This window comes from Carassius auratus, chromosome 17, assembly GCF_003368295.1.
Source record: "Carassius auratus strain Wakin chromosome 17, ASM336829v1, whole genome shotgun sequence".
Lineage (NCBI taxonomy): Eukaryota > Metazoa > Chordata > Actinopteri > Cypriniformes > Cyprinidae > Carassius > Carassius auratus.
The window spans coordinates 453,268-479,376 of record NC_039259.1 but is presented as its reverse complement, the minus strand read 5'-3'; the positions used below and the strand labels follow the sequence as shown (position 1 = coordinate 479,376).

Here is a 26,109-nt window from a genome sequence, read left to right as displayed (position 1 = left end):
ACATTAGTGTGTGTGTGTGTGTGTTTCTGTAGATTTTAGCAGCTGGGTGTCAGTAGAAGTAGACAGTGCTTGTCCTCTGAGCGTTCAGTGAATACAGACTCACACAGCATCCGCCATCTTCCTCTCAGTTCACACACACACACACACACACACACACACACACACACACACACACACACACACACAAACAGAGAGGTACAGTATGTTAGACACGTGTGCTGGATTTAATCAGCAGAGAGATTCCAGTGCATGTGTGCACTGCGCAGTCGTGTGTCAAAGTCAAGCGTGTGATTACTTTGGAGTGCTGTTATCCACCGCTTGTCGAAACACTCCTGTCGTGTGTAGAACAAGGCAATACCATGTGAGGTAGCCCACCCTCAGTCTGCTGGAAACTCATTATAAATCACAAGACTGCGCTGACTGAATGCTGTGGCCAACACAAGGCCTGATCTGTTTCGTTGTGGTGGATCATCTCTCTGATAAAGCTGAATAAAGCTCAAACACTGTACAGCACGACACACTCTTTACTACTTTTGTAACCAACCATTTAAAAAAAGCAGATTTAGGGAGAATATCCAATAATATTTCATTTTCTCAGACTTTTTTGTGTTGATTCATTAAGTATAATGAACTTCTGGACAAACTTTGGGTGAAGTGTCTTCAACTTCAACGGTGTACTAACTTTTACAGTAATCATTGGATATAACTTGTTTTGCACGTACAGTACATGTTATTATGTTGTACTTGTTTAAAAATACTTGCAATCTATAATTAAGTTGTGCACACCTATGATTACACCTACACATACCTCTTAAACCAACCCATACCACTAAACATCCGTAAACTCATCCATAGCCAACCTTAGTAGCAGTGCTTGGGCAGAATAAATACATTGTATTTATCATTTATGTTAGTACATACTAGTTAAATATATACCCTTTTATAAAGGGTGACCAAGCTTTCTAACCCTAGCAATAGAGTAATATATTTAAAATGCATTTATTTCATACTAAGTATAGTTCAAATCTATTAATATATTGCTATATTGCTCTTTTCTTAATGTTTAGCCTAGTGAACGAACTCCATCGCACACCTGTAAGTGATAGGTGCGTAGAAAATAAAGACCAGGTGGGTCGTATCAACATATAAGGAACTCCCGCATACTATCTTAACTTGCAAATAAAAAATTTTTAATCACACCAACGTTTCGGTCACACGACCTTCATCAGGAGTGACTGCAATCATACAATAGGAGTGACTGAAATCACATTATTCAGTCAGTCAATTGCTCAACCCTGTCACACCAGCCACAGTCTGGCCTAAAGTGTCAGTTCTGCTCGTATGAAGCATCTTCATCCTGGACTGGATCATCTCAAGTCAAACTAGTAATTCAGATGAATGTGGAATCTGTTACAGACTTACTCATCTCAAACCACATGACATGACAGGCTGGGACAAATCAAATAAATGCAATCAAAGACCTTATTTATAAATGTAATCTTTCTTGTCAGATATAAGTTGACAGAAATCACACAAAGGTCGAATTTCTGTACAAAATCTGAAAACAAAGATGCCATTGAACAATTTATCTACCTATGTCTTCAGCGTTTAAAAAGAGTTTGTTTTAGTTTTGTAGTGATTCATTGGATTTGATTGACACACATGCAGTTGTAATATTAATCAGCTACAGTACTTACTGTATGGTTAGAGTTTGGCTTAGGATTACTTGTAACATGTCCGATTCAAATGGAAGAGACATGTATTTACTATTAAGGTAACTTCTTGGAAGAGTTAGATGTGATGCTCTCAACCTTTCCTGAGGATGGTACTCCCCTAGTTATGCTTGAAGACTTCAGCATCCTCCTAGATAAACCTCTTTCTGCAGACTTCCACACTCTGCTTGCCTCTCTTGATCTCAACCGTTTGTCCACAACTGCTACTTACAAATTTAGTTGACAAACATTTTTTTATCATAATGTTCATCAACAACATTTTTTTTTCACTGACGATAACGAGCTAAAACTTTTTTAATGTCAAAAACTGACAGAAATATATTGACATTTTTCAAAGAATAAAAATGCGACAAAAATTTGACTAAAACTAAATCAAAATTTGCTGTCAAAATTAACGTGGTATGGTGCAAATCTAAAAATCCTACTGACCATAATGTGTATCAGTCACTCCTCTTCCTTCTCTTCACTGCTAAAAGGACATACTACCATAACAAAATTAACAATTCGTCTACCCCTTGCATGCTTTTTAAATATTTTTCTTTGCTCCTTTGTCGTCCTCATCCCCTTCCTGCATCAACTCTAATATGCCACGTTCTTCATTACTAAAATTAAAAATATCAGTGCACAATTTCACACCACTATCCGTCAAAGTACTCATTCACATCCTTCTCTTCCCTCTCTGAGACAGAAGTCTCCAAACTCATCCTTTCTAATCATCCTACTACTTGCCCACTTGATCCTATTCCATCTCATCTTCTTCAAGCCATTTCTCCTGCAGTTATACCTGCATTGACTCACATCATCAACACTTCCCTCCACACTGGTGTTTTTCCCTCATCATTTAGACAGGCTCTTATAACTCCACTACTTAAGAAACCCAACCTCAACCCATCCCTTTTAGAGAACTACAGACCAGTTTCTCTTCTTCCTTTCATTGCAAAAACACTTGAAAGAGCTGTGTTCAACGAAGTCTCTACATTTCTCACACACAACAATCTCCTTGACAGCAACCAATCTGGCTTCAGAAGTGGACATTCAACTGAGACGGCCTTGCTCTCAGTTGTTGAAGCTCTAAGACTGGCAAGAGCAGAATCCAAATCTTCAGTACTTATCCTGCTTGATCTAAGTTAACCACCAGATTCTCCTATCAACGCTACTGGCAAATGGCATCTCAGGAACCACACTTCAATGGTTTGAGTCTTACCTATCAGATAGGTCCTTCAAATGGCGCTTTTCCATTACCAGTACAAGCTCGACTGCTCAGTTTTCCATTGCAGATAGTAGCTCCAAAATAGTACTTGGTCGGCATAGTGACGCTGCAGGAAACTGCTGTGACATAATCTTCTATGTGACACACACCCACTACCCACGAACACAGGACAATGGAGAAAATTGAGTGTATGCTGTTTTTGATCCTCGGGAAGTGGCTGTTTCTCACAGCAAGAAGACAAACGTTTCTTGAGAAGCTGAGGGCAGCAAAACAAAACTGCTGGCAAGGTTATTCAGGATACTCTGTCTGGCGTGTGCAATGATGACGCAGTAAATAGTGACGATTCTCTCTGACCAATCAGCAGTCTGCCATGTTTAGTACCCGTAGTACCCGTTACCTGGAAGCAGGTAAAGGTACAAGTTTTAAATGGTGGAAAACCAAACAAAGGCGAGTCGAGTCCAGGCGAGCTGTTACGGTGTATTCAATGTTTATTCAACATCATGAAGATTAGACCCTTCCTTTCTGAACATGCTGCACAACTCCATGTTCAAGCTCTTGTTCTGTCCAGATTGGACTATTGCAATGCTCTCTTGGCAGGTCTTCCAGCCAGTTCTATCAAACCTTACCAATTAACCTTGAACACGGCAGCAGGATTTTTTGTTAATGCACGCCAGGTCTGTTTATCACTTAACTTCCAATAACTTCTTGCATAAAATTCAAAGCATTAATGTTTGCCTACAAAACTACTACTGGCTCTGCACCCATTTACCTAAATTCATTACTTCAGACTTATATGCCTCTAGCAGCTTGTGTTCTGCAAGTGAACTATGCATGATTGACTTATAGTCCGGAAAATACGGTATATGATAAAAAAAAAAAAAAACTTGCTACATGTGGTGCGTTAATCTAAGTGATACTTGTTATAGTATTTGTATATCATTGTTGATTTTTATTGCTTCCATTGTCCTCATTTGTAAGTCACTTTGGATAAAAGCGTATGTAAAATATAAATGTAATGCATTGTAAATGTGTATTTTGACATGCCATCTTCTTCTCCAGTGACCAGTCTTTGCAGCGGCACTGAACTCCTTTAATTACTGAGTCTCTCTGTGTGAATATTAGACTTTTGTAATGTGTTGTTTTTATCAAACAATGCCTGGATAATTGTCTTTGCTGGCAATTAGCTGACAGGTTTGTCCGGTGCTATCGGCAAGCACATCCATCACTCCCGTCTCTCTGTGTCTCCAGCCAACGCTGGATCAATAGCCTCATATACGCCAGCCGTGGCCCTCGCACACCACCATCTTTTATTTTCTTTCATTCCTTTCTTCCCTGTTTGCATTTAAGAGACCCAGAAATTGTGCCTTTGGGACGGCTGAATATATATCCACTCACTTCAGCGGGATCGATAGAGAGTTTGAGATTGTTTCTGAAGTCTTTTCTCCGGTGAGTGTTGTGTCCGTGTTTTCCCAGACCGGGCCAGATGGATGTGCATGTAAATAAATCAATATGTTCAGGGCATTTCAAGCATATATCGAATATGATATCAACATCTATAATCCTTCCTCTCCTGCAGACGTCTGGGAGGGGATCTTCTGAACGCCAGAGTTTCCTAGAAAGGCTTTCCTGCGATTTTACTCCAGTCTCTTTGGTTCTTTGTGGCTCTTGGCCAGTCGGCTTGTGTTTTAAATGAGATTATTGTTACATTCTGGCTCTATTCACAAAATCTTCTTATTTCTTTAAAGGCATTTGTTCCTGGATATCCAGTGAGTAGTTCCTGCGCTGATGGCATTGAGGTTGATGATTAACAGAAGCATTGCTCATTTTAACTGCACCTTTTAAAGTCAGATTATTTTTCCATTTTTCTCCCACATTGTGTGTTATTAGATGGCCACCAGTTTGATGAAATTGACCATTGACCTCATTTTAGACTTTACATGCAGATAATGAAACCATACTGTTGATGAAAACAATATGAGAAAAATAACACCGCTAGCTACTATAAATAATGCATCAAATATTTTAGAAAAGAAACAGGAATAGGATTATTTCAAATAACCAAATCATATTCTGTAATGTTTGCTTGAGCTAAGGCTGATTCAACCAAACCAATCGTATATGAGATGGATGCACAACATAAACATACAAAGTACAACTTGCAACTGCACAAAAAGGATGAGATTGGACAAGTGAACTTAAGCTTGTTAGTCAACAACATACAACATTCTATTACAGTAGTGTAATATTGTGATATTATGTACATGACCTTCCAAGTCATACTTAGTTTGAGCTGCAAGAGCTGAACGTAAACTATGAATAAACACTGATAAACTTGAGTGATTTTTGTAGCAGGTCATGTATCTCAAACACACCACATATGAGAATAAACAGCTATACTGTTTACAACATCAGTGTAATATTACAGCTTACGTGTTGTAACTTCACACTGTATTTTTATTATGAGAGTGATTCCAGGCATCAGTGCATGCTTTCAAAGCCATAGTTTCACTTTTACTCCCTGGTGTGAGATACACTGTAATACAAATTAATTATATATATATATATATATATATATATATATATATATATATATATATATATATATATATGTATATATATGTATATATGTATATATATGTATATATGTATATATATGTATGTATATGTTAATATGTCAACCTACTGAAGTACTAAAATCTATTTTGTGAATTTATCATACATTGATAATAAAAACACAGGTCTTAAAGAGAAAGACACTTGAGTTCATCACAAGTAGCTTCCCTCAAGTTGAGCTAAATACTAACTAGAAGATGCAGAGTGTAATACAAATGCAAAACACCATCACAGTAACACACAACTCTATACAATAAACATTCAATTAACAACATAAGATGAAACCTAAAACCCTAATGCAAATATTAACTGATCAGAAAAAAGAAAAAGAACAAGCAGTAATTTCAGTGAAAAAACATCAAATGTGAGCTGTCTGGGCAAGAAGATTCAAGGCTAGTTTTTGGTAACACTTTATTTTGATAGTGCACTTTAGACATTTTAATAACTATAAGTAACTTTGGAACTACATCTCAACTAACTCTGAGTAGGCTGTTAGGTTAGGTTTAGGGTTAGTGGAATAAGTTTATACTTGCAAAGATTCTTATAGTCATTATGTTGAGGACCATTCAAAATAAAGTGTTTAATATAGATATTAATAAAGTAAAGGTATTTAAACAGACAGTCTACTAATACTCTAATGACTGCTAGTTGACATGTAGTTGTAAAGTTACTTACTGTTTATTCGAATAATCACCATACAGTGTGTATAGTAAGCTTACAGTTAAACAATTAACGTATTTGCTGCAGCATTTTTAGTCTTTTACCAATTACAATAATTTTTAAGGGGTCCCAATTTTTTTTGTCCTTAACCAGTTAGAAAAGTTCCTCATGGTTTCTTTCGAGTGCTCGAAGTATTCGGTCCCACCCCTGCTACAGAGGCAGATCTCTGTGAAGGTAAGTGCATTGAGTGGATGAATCTGGCCTTTGAATACTGAGATATTCCAAATACTGAGCACCGCTGCTCTTGTTTTCTCCATGTGAGAGGAGGGCTTTTAAAGAAGTAAATCTGAAAATCAAACAAGGGCTTTAGGCAGCCACAGAGATTTGCAGAGCTGTCCTCTGGCGTCTAACAGCCTCATCCATCACGACCCGCAAGTAGTCAGTTCCTCTAGTATCTGTAAATGTTTTTAGATATTAGCCAATTTATATGCTCCCAGATTCATCATGGAAAATCAGCTTTAGCAGGGGCGCATTATCAGCCAGCGCCTCTCTCGCGCATCATGAAGTTTGATGTACGACGGCGTTCACAAGGCACCGAGGAGGAGGGGCGTCTTGATTATAACCATAAGAAGAAGGGTTTTTAATTAATAAACAAACTCCGGAGCTCATCAGTGTCAGGGGCGATAACGATTGTCATTCGTTATTTTTTACGACGGCCGACCCTCGACAAGTGCTGCCTTCTAATGAGCTTCTGTCCGCTTTTTCAGAGTCTGATAATGGCGAACTGAGATTGCACCGCTTTCCTCCGCCCCATTCATCATTTCATCAGAGGTTGTTTAAGGGGGCTGTGTTTTTGGTAAACAGTGCTACCCGGCGGAGGGCGTCTTTCCTCTTTAATATTTCCCTCCTTCATATAAGGACACCTCGGTCGGAATTTATGTCGATATGGGACAATTACATTAAATTTGCGTTGTTTACAGTGTCGTGCGGAGGTGTCTTTTATAAATGCATGACGTGTGCGCATCTTCGGCTCTGTTGTTATTTACTGCGCCGTTCGCTCGCTGCGGATCCGCCGCTGCAAATGGCATCATGTTCCGTGATGAATGAGCGTTAGAGTAAACTCATTTTAAAAGCACCCTGATTTATCAGCTCTCTGGCCTCCATTTTCATCAGGTCAGTGCTTGGCTGAAACCTCACAATGTCAGCCGCAAGGTCACCCTCTGTTTACGACTCTTCTTAACCCCATCGCTCAGGAAAGGCCCTGCTATGGCCGTTTGAGGCAGGTGGTGTTGTGTGATGTGTGAAATGCGATGGTGGTCAACCTCCAATTACGAGTGCTGGTAAGACAAGGCCTTTAATGGCTGCTGCTTGCCTTCGGGGAGCTCTATTACACACTGCTGTTTTGCAGGACCAGCATCAAATCTATAAAAGTACCATTAAGAGGAAAAAATCAATCAAAATGCCATTAAAGTGGAATAAGTTGCCAATATTGCTGATGTGGTTGCGGCTTCTTTGATTTTCCCTCAGATTATTAGGCGCAGCGGCGTAGTGACTTTGTTAAGGGAAACCACTGTTGTTGAGGAGTAATATGTCTCCCAGCTTCATAAAGTTTGCGGCCTCATATTTCCCGCTTTATTGATTATCCATTATCATTTGTCACGAGGTGTCCTAACTCAAGGGGAAATATAGCTCTCTTCATTGCTGAGTGGAGCGCCCGAGCAGTGTATGGATCTGCGTGTGAAGGCAGCAATCTCTGAGAAAAATGAGCAGAAAAACAAGGCGCCTGCTGGAAGACTGCTGACTTGGCTTTGTTCTCTCTTCCTCATGTCCTCTTTCAGCAGGAGGATGAAAAAGATAACAGTGAGCATTTGTTCTTCTCCAGCAGGGATTTGATGTCATGACCAAGAGAGAAAGATACCTCTGAGATGCGACGAGTGAGGGAGGATTGTGCGTTTCTGTTGACAGGAGTCTGTAACGAAGTCTTAAAGGTCTTGAGTCTTAAAGGTCTTCGCACTTAGTCCGAAATTTTCGTATGTGTTTTTTTGTATTCGTCATCCTAAAAATTTGTCACACACAGAAACTTTGCACACTGAGTACGATGTGTATTAATCCGTTGTGAAAAAAAAAAAAAAGCAAAACAGTAGTAAAAGGAGTCTTCAAGCAGTGACAATGAAGTTCCCTTGCTTTATAACACTAAAACCTCCACATGGATACTGTCTTGTATGGCTAAAGAACATATTATTTCACTGTATTATTCCAGTGGCTTCAATAAGAAGTGTCTAGAACAGGGGTTGGCAACCTTTTCGGCATGACGTGCCATTTAAAATTTTACTGGTTAACCTCTTTGCCAACACCCCTTTTTAATGCATTCTACAGATACACATTTTTAAATTACATAATAAAAAACCAATAGGCCTATTTGATTTTCATGCAAATAGTTTCTGCGGATTTTTTCCATACATTGTTTTTTTTTTTTACTTTTTAGAAGTTTCTTGAATAACAAATATACGGTGTGACCGTGTGTGTGTGTGTGTGTGTGTGTGTGTGTGTGTGTGTGTGACAAAACCAATGCATTTTTAACTGTTTAACTTAATCACAGTTCTAGATTTTGTGCTGCTTTAATTGATAAACTTATCAGTACTGCCATGTGACTTATTAATCGATACTGAAATCACTACGTTATATTTCTCAGCAAAGAAGGGGTAAAATCACAGTTTTCTTTAGTACAAATATTATATTAAATGATTTTCAGCTTCATCTTTCCTTGCTCTCTTTAATGTTAAACTGACACTTTGTGCTCCTTCTGTGAACAGTGAACCCTGCCTACTTTGATTTGATTGGCCATCTCAGTCATTTTGACACAGACGAGCGCCTTTAGACAGCTGAGGTGTTTGATCTGAAGCATCTAGTATGTGCAGCGGTCACGCGTGCATCCATAGACTAGAGCAAGTTCATTTTCAAACTTCAGTAGCATTAATAGCTCCCAGCAGGCTGTGTGACTGAGAAGTTATTACCTCAAAATGTACGTCAGTATACAGTTTGCCCTATTGCTATCATTCCAGCTATTATCCCGAGCCGTAGGTTGCTGACCCCTGGTCTAGAGTCATGAAATGATTGTCTAGTCATCAACTATTTTTATGCAGGCCACTAATCACTTGTCTTAAATCCAATTTTTTTATGATGGTCAAAAGTTTCGGAGGCAGCGTTTAAATGTGATTTGACACAAAGTGAGGTGGTGTTAATTTTCTGACTCTGTGTGCAATGGCCTTTAAGGTTGGAGGCTTGATCTTGTGGTCTCTATCTCAAGAAAGTATGTCTATACTACTACTACTACTGTGTATTACTATACAGCTACTACAGAAAACAGCAAATGTGTCCAATACAGGTTCTTTATTGGCATCTATGGTAACAAAAAAGGGTTCTTTAGATGGGATGAAGTGTTTGGGGATCCGGTTTTGTTTTCTTTTTAAACACTTTTAACAGTAAAGCATTGATGGTTCTGTGCAAAACATTTAACGTTCTGTGAAAACACTTTATTTTTAAGAGTGTGTAGTGAAGGATTATTGATATAGTCAGGATACATAGCCAATTTTAAATGGCTCTCATTGGAGAAAGATGCTTTTTAAAAACTTTGACCTCTCTCAAATCAAGAATATGCCCCTGGTCTTGGTCTGGGTTTATCGTCTCTTGAGTCTGGTTCCCAGGGTTGCAATGACTTCAGATTGCAGTAGCTGCAGAACTACTGCACACAGTTTTTTAAACTAATGTGCCAACATGTCTCTGTGTAAATTGATTAGTATAGGCAGGCACCCTCATTTTGTAACCAGGTGTGTTGATCTAGACCTTTAAGGGGTCTAGTCTTGTTCTTACCTTCTTACGTTGGAGATTTAGAGGTCAGACGATAATAACAGAGGTAATTTACACACAGAAGTCTTAAAGCTACAACTGCAGGGCTTAAAAATCAAAATGATGACTGTTTATGACACACAGACTTTGACTTGTGTAATAGTTCACTGATTTATTTCTCATCACTATCTATTTGAGCTTATCTACGAGGCCTCATATTTCCCATCATGCTCTCATATAGATATATCATCAGAATGACACACAATGATTCAATCCATTAAATCTAAATTTGTTTAAAAATGATGGATTTTGTGTTGGAGTAATAGGGAATCAATTCAAGGGCTCTTGGGCTGATTTATAATGTTAGTGCAGCATGATTGGAGTGAGACATGCATATTATTCATCCACAGCTCTGTATGCTCGTATCACAGAAATCCTGCAGGTGTAGGAGATGCGTCTTCATCAGTACCTGCTGCATCTGTACCCAGGCTTTTCATCTGGAAATGTCTAATGCATGCAGTGTAAAAAATAAATAGTTGAGAGAAAACTTGAAAAAAAAAAAAAATAGGCAGTCTGATGCAGTAAGACTTTGTAGTTCTTCTTAGTAAGGATACTTTGTTTAGCCAATGTAAATGTGTTTATGCAAATGCTGATTGTCTTATTTTGCTAATGGAACATTTCTCATCAAAATAACTGAAACAGCAATGTCATTATGTATTAATTATTGTACATTTCTTGCAAAAAAAATAAAAATGTATAAAAAGTCACCACATTATCCACTTTAAGTTTATGAGTGACAAACCTTAATGGATCACTTGGTCTAATATGTAGACAACATTGCGTTTGTTTGTAAAACAACTTGCAAGACTATGACATCCAGAAAATGGGCGTTCAGTTCAGTTGAATTCAAGTTTATTTTTATACCACCATTTACAGTACAAATCATTGCAAAGCTGAAGCTTGTGTAATTCCTAGTTATGCAGAAACAGAGAAACAAAAAGAGAAATAATTAGCATAGCTGCTATTCCAACCAAGTAAAAATTATTTGTTCAACCCAAGCTAAAGAATAATAATGTGCATTTGATCAGATATAACCATACTACAAGGTTATGAGATGCATTATTTGAATGCTTGGCGAAAGAGATGTGTTTTTAATCTAGATTAAACAGAGAGAGTGTGTCTGAACCCCGAACATTATCAGGAAGGCTATTCCAGAGTTTGGGAGCCAAATGTGAGAAAGCTCTACCTCCTTTAGTGGACTTTGCTATCCTAGGAACGACCAAAAGTCCAGCGTTTTGTGACCTTAGGGTGCGTGATAAAAGACTAGCTTGGTACGCAATAGCTAGAGTAATAGAAATATTTTGCACTTGATACAGAATTTAATAGGTAGCCAGTGCAGAGACTGTAAAATTGGGGTAATATGATCATATTTTCTTGACCTCGTAAGGACTCTAGCTGCTGCATTTTGGACGACCTGTAGCTTGTTTATTGACGAAGCAGGACAACCACCTAGAAGTGCTTTACAATAGTCCAGTCTAGAGGTCATGAATGCATGAACTAGCTTTTCTGCATCAGAAACAGATAACATGTTTCGTAGCTTGGCAATGTTTCTAAGATGTAAGAATGCTGTTTTTGTAACATGGGAAATATGATTTTCAAAAGACAAGTTGCTATCTAATATAACACCCAGAATTTTGTCTGTAGAGGAAGTAACAGTACATCCGTCTAGTTGCAAACTGTAATCCAAGTGATTCTGATTAATACTTTTTGGTAAAATAAGTAATATCTCTGTCTTATCCAAGTTCAGTAGAAGAAAGTTATTGGTCATCCAATCTTTTACATTTTTAACACACTCTGTTAGCTTAGATAATTGGGAAGTTTCATCTGGTCTCGTTGAGATATATAGCTGAGTATCATCAGCATAACAGTGGAAACTAATCCCGTATTTTCTAATAATATTACCAAGGGGCAACATGTTAATTAAAAATAGCTGAGGACTTAGGACATATCCTTGTGGCACTACATACTTTACTGGTGATAATTGAGATCAGTGTTCAAGTTATTGGACGTTCTCTTGGCCTCAAGATTAGACACACAGACCTCAAGAACAGTGGCAATCAACACATGTTAAAAAGATGAGCTCTTTACATAACAGTACAACAAAAACTAAAGTAAATGACAAAATGTATTCATGCTGCATTGCATACTGTGAACTCAAAGTCTTAACATTTCAACAATATTAAATTATTTTTTCAGACAACTGTGTTTTTTAGTGTTTGAGACTCAAAAGGTGTCTTAAGGTGGAAAATGTGCAGTTGCATTTTTTTACAGTTTGTGCTCCTGCTCACTCTTCTCTCTCCATCAGCAGCTTCCAGACATGTCCTCAACAACATGCTGCGTGAGCCATATTTAATTCCAGACCTACTGTTAGCGAAGCACGTCGAACAGGTACCAACACTGAGCAAACGTCATCTCATTCTTCCACTGAAGGCCATCTACTCTTAACTATGCAAGCAGACTATGATTAATGGCTGTAAAACTCCACAGACTATTATTGTAACGGTCTTCTGAAGTTGTGTGATAATTTTTTGCAAGGAACAAACCCATACATTTTCATGGTTTGGTGTTCTTGTAATATTCTTTGCTATATATATCTGTATCTGGTAAAAACTCTTTAGTTAGTGGTCACTGAAACCCTGGGAGATTCTGTGTTAGTTTCTGAGATGTCTGATTAAACTGCTAATAAGGTGATGTGTGGCGTGTTGCAGTGCATGATGGGTGTTTGTAATGGATGCTGAGGGCCCATCCCCTCCGGACTGTAATATTTATTCCCTCTCTTCAGTGCACAGTAAATGACTGCTGTTATGGACCGCTGGTCGACTGCATCAAACAGTATCCTTCCCATAAAACTTTAAGCCTGAAATTGACGAGGAGCTCTTCACAGGGACAAGAAGCTACACCTGACATAAGTTACGCTTGAGGAGGAGTGTGTGTGTGCGTGTGTGTGTGTGTGTGTGTGTGTGTGTGAGAGATCTATGAGCAGTGCTGTGTTCACTGTCTGTATCCTGCCGTCAAACCACCCTCACTTCCTTTGCGTGTGTTTGATTTCCTTACATGTGCAGAATTATATGTTAGTAGATTTTATGTTTCACATTATCATTGAAGAAATATTTCCCATTTAGTTAGATTTCAGCACGTTCTATTTAGTAAATCTGACTGAATGAAATATAACATAATATAAACAATGTATATCAATGAAGTCTTTATAACAGTACAGCAGATATAGACACACAATTATATGAAACTGTAAAATGATCAGTGATCTCTCTCTATCTGCAGTAATGTGTGTCAGTAAGATGAGATGTAAATGATCCGCACATATAACACAGTGATGGAGAGCTGAAGAAATCAAGGCTCCTCAGAAGATGTGAGATGTTCTGGAGGCTTGTGAAGATCATTCATCCGCTGAGGAACAGTGAAAGTAAAGCTTCTGGAAACAAACGCTCCTCAAAAGATCCTGAGGATCAGATTTGAGACTTTAAAACATGATTGATGGAGAATCAAGTAAAGCTGAGCTGCTTCAGTCCAGGAAGAGTTCATCTGGAGATATTACTGACCTTATTCTGACCTTTACTTGATCACAATCAGACAAGATCTGAGTTGAGCTGAAGCTGGAGGCTTCTACAGTTACACTAGGAGAGCTGTGACTCTAAACTATCAATCAGAGACAGAAGACCTGCAGGAGTGTGAAACAGATTAAACAGCAAAGACTGATCTGATCATTTAGAGGTCTTGGAAACATGTGCATTAAATACAGTAGAGCATCTTTTATAGGGTTAAAATGCTCCGTAAGTTTCCTAACAGAGACACTGAGTTCAGGTTTGTGCTTTTATAAACTCATGCCTCTCTCAGACTCATCGCGTGTGTGTGTGCGTGTGTGTGTGTGTGTGAGAGATGTATGCAGCCGGGGTGAAGGGTCAGAGTGTTTCTCTGTCTGTGGTCACTCATCCCCATCCCTCCACTCTTTCTCTCTCTCTCCATCTCTTTTCATGCGTCAGCAATCATTCACTCTGTTTATCTGGATGTGTTCATCAAATCTCCCTTCAGAAGACCCTGAGCACAGCCTGCATTACGTCCTACAAACACAACTTCATCACATTAGTGTTTTGTCTGAATGTGTTCTGTATGCTATCATACTACACCTGTGTACACAGCCCCTAGCAGCCCCTCAGAACCTGTTGGGTGTGTGTTGAGTGATGCTTCATTCACTCCTGCTATTACTGCAAACACACATTCCTCTGCTGTTGCCACAGCAACCCTGCTCAGCTGTCAAGGTGTTTCCATGGAAACCGAGCACAGGTAACACACAGAAAGGGGTTTGTGAAAGTTGACCATCTCTTCGGCTCCATGAGAAAGTGTTTGTCCTTGACTGTATTCCCCCAGTGCCATCGGTCTGGAGCACGAGGACCTGCTGCGAGACAAGCTCAGAGAGACCAACCTGTCCTTCTTAGGTAAGCCTCTGTTTACCCCAGGAATAGAAAACAGGGTCATGTTTTCAGATTTTTTTCAGAATCTATATTAGATTTTTTTTTTAATTATTATTTGTTTGTCCATAACTGAATTTAATTTATCAGGTTAAACAGTGATAACAAAAAAAGTATGTTATAATACGTTGTAATTTTTTTTTAGAAAATTTATTATATATAACCAAGCAATCATGTAGGCTTATGTTTGTGATTAAAACAGAACATTAACGTTACATTCATAATTTTAAAGGCATAAATGTTTCTTGTTTTCAGTGTTACAGTACTACAGTACTACTGCTTTCCTGCACTTACGCACTCAAAAACACATATCCCAACCACTTCTGCCCAATATCGCCTTCCTGCAAGCATGTAATATCAAATCTTCTTTAAATGAATTTTTACACAATAAAATATACTAATACTATTTTTTCCTTACCTTCGCTCGTCATATTTTTTTAAATATATATTTTACATTTCTTCAGACTCTCATATGTTTGTATACGCAGTATAATGCATGTGTGTGCATAGAAAATAAATCTCATATAATAAAGTGTATAATATTTAGAGTGATCCCCTCAGGATGAACATCGACTCTTGAACTCTTGAACTTAAATTTTTCTAATTGTATTGTACTCTCTGCTCACATCTCTGCTCACATTGTATACTCTCAGATTTCTTTATAATCTGTGTTTATAGATGGTCATAAATAGGGCTGCACGATAAATCGCGAGCGATATTTAATGCGCATCTTGTCAGTAAAGCCCGATCTGTAATCGGCGGTACATCTCCACACGTACAAGCTTACACATGAGGCAGCATTTACTACACAGAGCCATTGTTCACTTACGAGCCATTAGTTCAGTAAAATTGAGCATTCGAATGGACACAGTTGTTATTAAGGGAGAAAAACAAAATGCCAGCGAAGAAACACATACCAACAAGAGTAGCCTACTCACAGCAGTGAAGAAAGGAGAGTGCTGGACTTTCAGCATGTGCGCTATATCCAATAGTTTGTGCAGAGAGTGGAAGCTAAGGCATGCTTTGCGGGACATAGAGGTGCCAATGCAATCACTTACATTTTTTTTCAGTGGATACGCCATCATTTTTACTCATAAAGGTATGAGTAATACATCATTCATAACTTTAAATGATCTACCTTTATATATGTGCACTCACAATATCAACAAAACATTGTGCTTTTATAAAATAAAGAAAACAAACATGATGCACTTCCTGCCGTTTGTTCTTGAATGCATGCCTCACAAGCATGATAAATATATCTATAGAAAGCTTTAAATTACTACTAAACAAGATAAAACAATTCAATGACAAAACTCTGTCATTATAATCATAATCCGTAAAGATGCACTTCTCTCTAATGGCGTGTCTGAAGATATGACAAGTCAGGATTGACAACTTCATCCTTGCGACTCAGACTCCGGCCCAGTTGAAAAAAAGGTTGAGAACCACAGTATTAAAGAAACACAGCAGCATGTTATTAATATGATGTGTCCCCATGTATATGTGCATGATGTTCCTGGTGTGTGTTTATGTGTTGTGTGTTTCTGGAGCGCCGCGGGGCAGTTAAGACTGCGGTGTGAAATGAACGAGTTCTGACCCGACTAAGGGCGGTCGGGCTGCCAGGTCACGCAGCCTGATAAATGGTTTGGAAATGAGCCCTGCGTCAGCTGAGATAGCTCATTAATTCTAATCAAAGGTGATGTACAGAGACGATCAGGCCCCGCACAAAGCCCTCGCCCCTCTCGCCCAACTGACCCTCTCGCTGTGATTTAATGGAAATCAGGTGTTTCACCAGGACTCAAGGTCACTCCAGCACTGATATAATACAGAGACCTCTCACCCTCCATCAGCACAGCAACTGAAGAGACATTTATGCAGCACCAGCAAACACTGCTCTCATCCACCATCTGTGTCTTTACTCTGTTCAGATGACTTTGCTTTAGTTGCACTGACCGAGGGCATCGATGAGCCTTCACAGGATGTATACACAGACACACATATAAAATCAAATCAAAATTAAAAATGCAACACTTTTGTTTTTGCCCCCATTTTTCATGAGCTGAACTCAAAGATCTAAGACTTTTTCTATGTACACAAAAGGCCTATTTCTCTCAAATATTGTTCACAAGTCTAAGTCTGTCCATCCACATCACAGGTGTAGGTGCATCATAATTTAAGGAAATAGGGAATTTATTTATGGGTGAAAATCATGCAGTAATAGGGTTGCAGTTTGTGTGAAAGTTCCTTACTTCACGATAATGACAGTCAGTCAAAAACATAATTTTCAATTCTAAGGGTCAAAAAGAAGATGGAAAATTGTCTCAGTCATCACTTGCACACAAATAAACTCTTCTCACATTGTAAAGTAAACCTTTGTAAGATCCTGAAATGTGTTTTCCACACAGATGAGAACCAGCTCCGTGCCAAAGGCTATGACAAAACCCCGGACATCATTCTGGAGGTGCCCATCGGTGAGATTCGTCCATCTGCTGCTAGCTGCTGTTTATTTACTTACTGATTAGAAAAAAAAAAAGACCATTTTAAACCACTAACTTCCTCAGTCCACAGTGTCAAACTGTAATCTGGCTGATATCAGTAACTACATTTAAGTGGACATTTTTTTTTTTTAAGCAAATGTCCTATCAGTTCAGTTTTCCATGAAAATAATCTATCATTTTACATAAAGACCAAAGAAAACTAAAAATGCAGTGTTTGAGCTGACTCTCTTTTTCTGCTTAAACACTGCTAGTATGTGACCTGCTCTTGAGATAACCGTGTGTTGTGCTCTTCTGCAGCTGTCGATGGTCATATAGTTCACTGGATTGAGAGCAAAGCTTCATTTGGAGACGACCACAGCCATCACACGTACCTAAATGAGCAGTTCTGGAGCTACTGCAACAGGTCAGACATTAAACAAACTACAACTACAAGATTAAAAGCCAAAAGCCTAAAAATGAACTGGACATCTGTCTATTAAATTTAAATTAACCTGTTCACTGCTAACTGTAGTAAAAGCAGAATTGTAATAGACTTATACTGTGGGAATGTTTTCAGCACTTAATGCCTATTAGGGTTTAGCTTACTTAATTTTATACATCACAAACACATTTCAGGCCACCTGTTCTTTCCTTTGCTTTAGCTTGCCAGAAGTAGATTACCAGTTTTAGATTTCTGAACATTTCCTATGTATATATTGTAATAATTCAGGTATAATTCATTATTTTTTTGGTGAAGGTTTTCATTATTGATATACATTTTATTATATAATTTGGGATGGACTTGGTATTTGTGATCAACCAATATTGATTTAGTTTTTTCATGATCGATGTTGATACCAATTATTTGCATGTTTATAGCAGATATGCATAACCGATATTCATTACCGATATTTAAGTCCATAATTTTCCCTCCTTTGTTATCTTTTAAAAGTGTCTTTCATGTTAAATTAATCTTCGTATTACAACAAAAACATTTTATTTATAAAAAGCATCAGCAGCAATATACTAATATTAAGAATAAACAACATAAATGTAGAATGTTTTCAAATAGAGAAAATAAATAAAGAGCAGTAGTAATTTGAACTCAATTTTAAACTACAGTTTTAGTAGATTTATGACATGCTTAATAGGATAAAGAGCAGAGAATATTTAACTGGATGATGTTAATTCACTGAATAATATTCTCTGGAATATTGGAATATAGAAAAAAAAAAAAACTGAATTTTTTGTTTTTGTCGTTCTAGATTATGAAATGCCTGCTGACAGTGCACTTTATCTATGGATTTACACAGAACTAATGATATATAAACAATTGGTTATTTTAGCCTACATGACTAATGATGAGCATTTAGACAACAGATTTTTACTTTTATCTTCAACATGCGCTCATTCATGGCTTTATATGATTTAATTCAGGCAAAGTTATGTCTATATTAGGACATGACTCGAGGGATTATCTTACATGACTCATTCATCTTTATTTCTTAGAGCCAAGCCGCATAAACTACACATCAGGCATATATGTACCACATCTTATTTGTGCATTAATGGCTTTTAAGTTAAATAAAGTTTACTAACCGCAGCAAATCAAGTAAGTATACTTTACTTTTGAAACCGATATTACAAAACCAATATCCGATTATGTTAAAATGCTTAAATATTGGGAAAAATATTGGTAAATTGATATATATCTGTCGATCTCTAGTAAATAAATGTCACTGATCTTAACATGTTTCAAACACTGGAACTCTTTCCGTGAAAGCATTGTGTTTGTTTGTGAGATATAGAGCACTTTCTATCATGATGCTTTGTCAATCATATTTGAGAACTTAAAAAATAAAATGTGATGTACACAGACCTACTGTATTCAGTGGACTAGTAGAACCATCTCTAATATTAGGTCCATGTTTAACCACAAAATGCGTCTAATACTCTTTAAGCTCTTGGGGGGAAATGAATGGAATGTGGTTCTCTATGACCAAAATCCTTTTGTCTGTTTACGATCCATCATGAGAGTTCACTCTATCCATCTGATCTGATCTGATGTGCTGTGGATCAGTAGCTCCATTACAGTCATATGGATCACATTTTCAGCACGATCTTCACGTGTGTGCGTGTTTAGACATGACATGTCACATGATGTCATGTTTTTGTACTGCCTTGTCAGATAAACTTTGACATGTCAAAAAATAATAACTGTCAGGACCTTCAGAGTGCACCTTTCAGAGCTGCTTGTAATTTTTAATTGACATTTACATTTGACATTTGCAGTGCTCTGGGAGCAAAGGATCGGTTGTGTCCACCTTCCCGTCATCTCCTCTCACTCAGCCAATCACATTACTTCATCTCCTCTGTTTAGATGAGTTTGAGAGAAATATATTGAAAAGGTCAGCGAGTTTCCTTTCCAGTGACCTTTTCTGCCATGTTTTCAATTAGTACGGCACATGAGAGTGACACCACTCCTGATTTGCTTATTTTCAAGCATGTTTTTCTTCTCCACCAAATGGCAGCATTTGCAAGCGCCGTTAATCATTCCTCCTCCTCCTTTAAGTGTTGAGAACCAAGGGAAAAACAACACAACTAATTTCCTCTCCAAAACTCACAGCAGCCGCATTCATCATCCAAACAATATTGTGGCCAAAACACTAACCTCACACTAAACTCTCGTCAGTGGAGTCATGGGTAATGAGGCTTCTCCTATAAAGAGCGAAGCAGAGAGACTCAAGATCCGTCGTCCTCACCTTCACATCAATCTTCGCTGGCTTCGGCAGTCTCCGTGACGGATGTGTGCATAATTGAGTTATCCATCTACTCGGCTATAAGTTGCATTAAAAATTATTCAGCTGATAGTGAATATTAAGCACATAATAAGGCTTGTGTATGTTTTAGTAGAAGCGGCTGAGGTTAAATGTGTCACGTAATGAAATGCGACTCTGGACTGTCGCTCCTCTTCATGCGAGACTGCTGGGAGCGACGGCGGATGAGAAACACACACATTACACTGTCCTTTCATAAGCTGTTTGACTTTTATATTAAAGAAATAGTTCACGCACACATGAACATTTGGTCATCATTTACTCTCGCCCTCAAATCTCATTTGTCATCACGAATATTCGTTGTGGCATCAATGAAGCTACACTATAAAGCTACACTATTATTAATTTACAAATGATTATTAATAATTGACTATTATTAATTGACTCCTAATGACTAGATCAGTCTTTGCTTTTAAACCTGTTTTCACAATTATCTCCTCCATGTTTTCTGTTGTCCGTTAGATAGTTTAGAGTTGTTTATGCAGTCAAAGCTCTTCTAGTGTAGTTGTACAAACGTCCAGCTTCAGCTCGACTCAAATCTTGTCTGATTGTGATCAAGTAAAGGTCAGAATAAGGTCAGTAATATCTCCAGATGAACTCTTACTGGACTGAAGCAGCTCAGCTTTACTTGATTCTCCATCAATCATGTTTTAGAGTCTCAAATCTGATCCTCAGGATCTTTTGAGGAGCGTTTGTTTCCAGAAGCTTTACTTTCACTGTTCCTCAGCGGAGGAATGATCTTCACAAGCCTCCAGAACATCTCACATCTTCTAAAGAGCCTTGATTTCTTCAGCTCTCCATCACTGTGTTATATGTGCGGATCATCTACATCTCATCTTACTGACACACATTACTGGAGATGGAGAGCAATACTTATATTTAGATCATTTCATGTCTGTATCTGCTGCACTTCTATAAAGATGTCATTGATTTAGATTGTAAGCAGCAGAATTTCAGTATTTAAATTTAAAAATCTAAAATTTTATATTTTTGCTCAATTGGAGCCTTAAAAAAAATTCCTCAATGATCACTATATCAGACTATACGATCCATGAAAGTGTCATTATACAAAACACGTTCAAGTTTTTCAACACTTTGTGTGAAGTAGGATTGAGCCCAGTGTTAATTTTGTTGATGAAGACTATGACGAAAAATATTAGTCAACTAACCTTTTTCACGGACGAAAACTAAATAAAAACTAAATAAAAAGTCAGATATGATGACAAAGAACGTGACGAAATATAACTGACACTTGAGTCAACGAAAAAATGAAGACGAAAATATATGGGAGGGACGAATGGAGAAGAGATCCAATCATAAGTTCTCTTTTTGTTGGCCGTGTTGGGAAGAAATCCAATCCGAGCGGATCTTTGAGGGCAGGTTGATCTATGCAGAAGCAGCCGAGCCATTTTAAAAAGCCGCGGCAAATGCAAGCGCAACAGCTAAACAAACGCAACAGCAGTTACACAGAAAATAGACGTTCTAGGACGTTTTCATAACAGTTAAGTTGTTTACATTATATTTAGTTGTGGTTGCACAGTCGTAGTTACATAACTTTGGTTGATTTCAGTTGACTTTGTTCGTTAGCAACGCGCTAACGTTTTGCTGTGTACCTGTGGTCCGAGGGCGATGACAGAACAGAAATGTCAGAGCTAACGTTAGGTCTAGGACGAAAACGAAAAATTAACATCTGGTCACATTTCGCATATGACAATGTGTGTCAGTAAGATGAGATGTAAATGATCCGCACATATAACACAGTGATGGAGAGCTGAAGAAATCAAGGCTCCTCAGAAGATGTGAGATGTTCTGGAGGCTTGTGAAGATCATTCATCCGCTGAGGAACAGTGAAAGTAAAGCTTCTGGAAACAAACGCTCCTCAAAAGATCCTGAGGATCAGATTTGAGACTTTAAAACATGATTGATGGAGAATCAAGTAAAGCTGAGCTGCTTCAGTCCAGGAAGAGTTCATCTGGAGATATTACTGACCTTATTCTGACCTTTACTTGATCAAAATCAGACAAGATCTGAGTCAAGCTGAAGCTGGACGCTTCTACAGTTACACTAGAAGAGCTGTGACTCTAAACTATCAGTCAGAGACAGAAGACCTGCAGGAGTGTGAAACAGATTAAACAGCAAAGACTGATCTGATCATTTAGAGGTCTTGGAAACATGTGGATGAAATACAGTAGAGCATCTTTTATAGGGTTAAAATGCTAAATGCACTTACTCCTTTGGTCATCATTTACTCTCGCCCTCAAATCTCATTTGTCATCACGAATATTCGTTGTGGCATCAATGAAGCTACACTATAAAGCTACACTATTATTAATTTACAAATGATTATTAATAATTGACTATTATTAATTGACTCCTAATGACTAGATCAGTCTTTGCTTTTAAACCTGTTTTCACAATTATCTCCTCCATGTTTTCTGTTGTCCGTTAGATAGTTTAGAGTTGTTTATGCAGTCAAAGCTCTTCTAGTGTAGTTGTACAAACGTCCAGCTTCAGCTCGACTCAAATCTTGTCTGATTGTGATCAAGTAAAGGTCAGAATAAGGTCAGTAATATCTCCAGATGAACTCTTACTGGACTGAAGCAGCTCAGCTTTACTTGATTCTCCATCAATCATGTTTTAGAGTCTCAAATCTGATCCTCAGGATCTTTTGAGGAGCGTTTGTTTCCAGAAGCTTTACTTTCACTGTTCCTCAGCGGAGGAATGATCTTCACAAGCCTCCAGAACATCTCACATCTTCTAAAGAGCCTTGATTTCTTCAGCTCTCCATCACTGTGTTATATGTGCGGATCATCTACATCTCATCTTACTGACACACATTACTGGAGATGGAGAGCAATACTTATATTTAGATCATTTCATGTCTGTATCTGCTGCACTTCTATAAAGATGTCATTGATTTAGATTGTAAGCAGCAGAATTTCAGTATTTAAATTTAAAAATCTACAATTTTATATTTTTGCTCAATTGGAGCCTTACAAAAAATTCCTCAATGATCACTATATCAGACTATACGATCCATGAAAGTGTCAGAATTATACAAAACACGTTCAAGTTTTTCAACACTTTGTGTGAAGTAGGATTGAGCCCAGTGTTTATTTCGTTGATGAAGACTATGACGAAAAATATTAGTCAACTAACCTTTTTCACGGACGAAAGCTAAATAAAAACTAAATAAAAAGTCAGATATGATGACGAAGAACGTGACGAAATTTAACTGACACTTTTCAACGAAAAAATGAAGACGAAAATATATGGGAGGGACGAATGGAGAAGAGATCCAATCATAAGTTCTCTTTTTGTTGGCCGTGTTGGGAAGAAATCCAATCAGAGCAGATCTTTGAGGGCAGGTTGATCTATGCAGAAGCAGCCGAGCCATTTTAAAAAGCCGCGGCAAATGCAAGCGCAACAGCTAAACAAACGCAACAGCAGTTACACAGAAAATAGAACAAAGATGAGTTTGCAGAAATTTGCACAGTTTCGAGGACGTTTTCATAACAGTTAAGTTGTTTACATTATATTTAGTTGTGGTTGCACAGTCTTAGTTACATAACTTTGGGTGATTTCAGTTGACTTTGTTCGTTAGCAACACGCTAACGTTTTGCTGTGCACCTGTGGTCCGAGGGCAATGACAGAACAGAAATGTCAGAGCTAACGTTAGGTCTAAGACGAAAATGAAAAATTAACATCTGGTCACATTTCGCATATGACAACAAGACCGCCTGTAAACCGTGTGGAGCAAAAATCGCTGAGACACACAATGCACAGAGTAATAGATGATGAAGAAGATGATGATGCTTACAGTGTTGTGTGCTTTTTAGTTTAATTTGATATTTACCTGTATTTTCAATGCTGAGAGAGCAGCTTGAACATTAAGGAGTAATGAACATTAAGGAGTGTTTCTTTGGTAGTGTGTGTAATGGCATTACAGCCAATACATCTTTTATTCTACATTTGAGAATTGCACTAATCTGTTCTGTTCAAATCTTGTTGATTTTGCTCTAAGTAGCAAGGCATTCTAAGACATTGTAGCCTAGCAGTTATTTAACTTCTCTTGAGGTATGTGAACAGTAACAGTAGTGAATTTTCTGTATTTAGAAACCTTGTGCAATGGCATTACTTTTTATTGTTTTTGAGAAATGCACTTTATTTTTCCTAATGTTTTTGATTTTGCACAGACAGTAGGACACAGTAAGTTTAGAGTTAGGTGGTTGTCTATTTCAATAATACTGTACTTCGTCTTGAAAGAATGTCATATGCATTGCATATCATTCAGGGAGAATGCGTATCTTTTTCAGAGAGCATTTATATTTTTCATAGAGAGCAGGCCTTATGTTTATTTTATGTGATTATCTTTTGTGAAAAAAGTTACGGTCAGTGTTTTTGACATTAAGAATAAAATAAAATTAGAGGTGGGCATAGATTCATTTTGTTAATCTAGATTCATCTAACTGTGATCTTGAAATTAATCTAGATTAAAATGGCTCATTCGAATTCTGCCGAAGGCATTCAGAATATGTGTGTTACCCAAATAAAATTGACAAACAGTAAGTCTTTGAGAAGGGGTTTATCAAGCTAGATGGTGCATTAGAAAAGGGGCTCATCTCCTGTTTCCAAAATGCATCACAAAGTGCTTGAAAAAGCTGTAAACTAATTCCACATTGCACAAGGTGCAAACAACCTTACGCCTGCTTCACACCAATGTTTAAGTTTTTTTCAAGTCTGTAGGTGTCAAGGTATAGGAACCAAATAATTAAATGTAAAATAGCACTGGATATACTTTGATATAAATATCAAAAATTATACCTGGTGTCTGAATAATTTTTGGTTTGACTGTTAAAAAACTACAAAGTAATTCAGTCAAGAGCAGTGAGTGATTTTCTTTCATTTTCTTGGATTAACATTACAGCAGCCAGTCACTAAATTAGACGCAGTCACTTTAAGAGACGATGAACTCATCCAATGTAATACACATCCCATTTTTTTCCTCAACTGATTACTTTGACTTAAGAAATAACTGACAGTTTTTTCGAACATAATTCCCAAGGTGGATATTTTGACACATTTTGTATGTATTTGTCGGCACAAGAGAAAAAATAACAAATTCGATGTCCAAGTGTTTTGAGACGTCTTTCTCTTCGCAGAAGAGAGCTCGGTTCAGTGTTGCTGTTCGTGATACGCGTCTCTCTCTCTCCGCACCGAACACAGCGCGCGCGAGTAACCAGCTACTCTGTTCAGCTTTTCCGCGTCTTGTGTTTGGATGCTTTAATGTGTAAGGTCCAGACACTCGGCCCAAGGAAGGTATCCGGTGCTGGATGAAGGTTTCCTGCGTGTTCTGTCTTTCAGCGCGTAGAGTTATTCATTTTAGGTTAAACTCAAATCTGACTCCATTTTATTATTTAATCTGACTCCATTTTAGTATGACCTCGAATTTAGGTTGAAATGCAAATTGGTTGTATGCCTTTTTAATTAATATTCTTCTGACATTTGATTATTCTAGTTAACTCTATTTTTATATTAACTCATTCATTCGGGTGCTCATGTTGCTAACAAGGATACAATGTAATCTACTAGTCAATAATTACAGAGTAAGACAGAATAGAATCAAAATGTAACAATTTATTTACAGTCAGGTAGATATGTATTTTGCCAATAACATATCCAATTGAAACACATCAAATCATATCAATACAAAACATCAAATTCTCAAAGATGAATCTAAAAGTAAAATATGCATACCTGACCTTAGAAAATACATAGTATGAAGTGAAGAGACACACAACACACTACGGGCTTTCTGGCTACAAAAATAGCCCTGATCCTTTTGCTGCAATCCTTTAAATACCTCAGACCAAGACAAACATCCCCCGAGATGAAGACAGAAACTAACAATTGGAATTTGCATTACCTCAGGTCCCAAGCCTGGGTGGTTTTACAACTCAATGGGAACAGGGGGTAATTTACATGGAGGGCCCCAGGAAAGGACACTCCCATCACAGTAATCAAGATATCTCTTGACTCTTCAGATCTGTATTATCTTCTAATCTACTTTTGTGAGAGTGAGACCATTGTACCAGTTGCACTGAGACATTTCCAATGATACTAGACATGAGTGTTAGTTCACTTGCATTGACATTTTCATGTAATCATTTTGAGCAGACTGAGTAG

General features: G+C 37.7%; 1 protein-coding gene across 4 annotated transcripts in view; it reads left to right on the top strand.

The window, feature by feature from the left end:
• Window positions 1-26,109, top strand: part of cdin1 (CDAN1 interacting nuclease 1) — a 94,079-nt gene that overhangs the window by 30,170 nt on the left and 37,800 nt on the right. For 3 of the 4 annotated variants that reach the window (XM_026285234.1, XM_026285235.1, XM_026285232.1), the window contains 5 exons: window positions 12,428-12,510; window positions 12,905-12,954; window positions 14,506-14,573; window positions 17,015-17,080; window positions 17,405-17,510. In XM_026285234.1, coding sequence (XP_026141019.1) covers window positions 12,428-12,510; window positions 12,905-12,954; window positions 14,506-14,573; window positions 17,015-17,080; window positions 17,405-17,510 — 373 coding nt within the window. The remainder of the gene's footprint in view (window positions 1-12,427; window positions 12,511-12,904; window positions 12,955-14,505; window positions 14,574-17,014; window positions 17,081-17,404; window positions 17,511-26,109) is intronic. The other variant, XM_026285233.1, reaches the window with a different exon arrangement.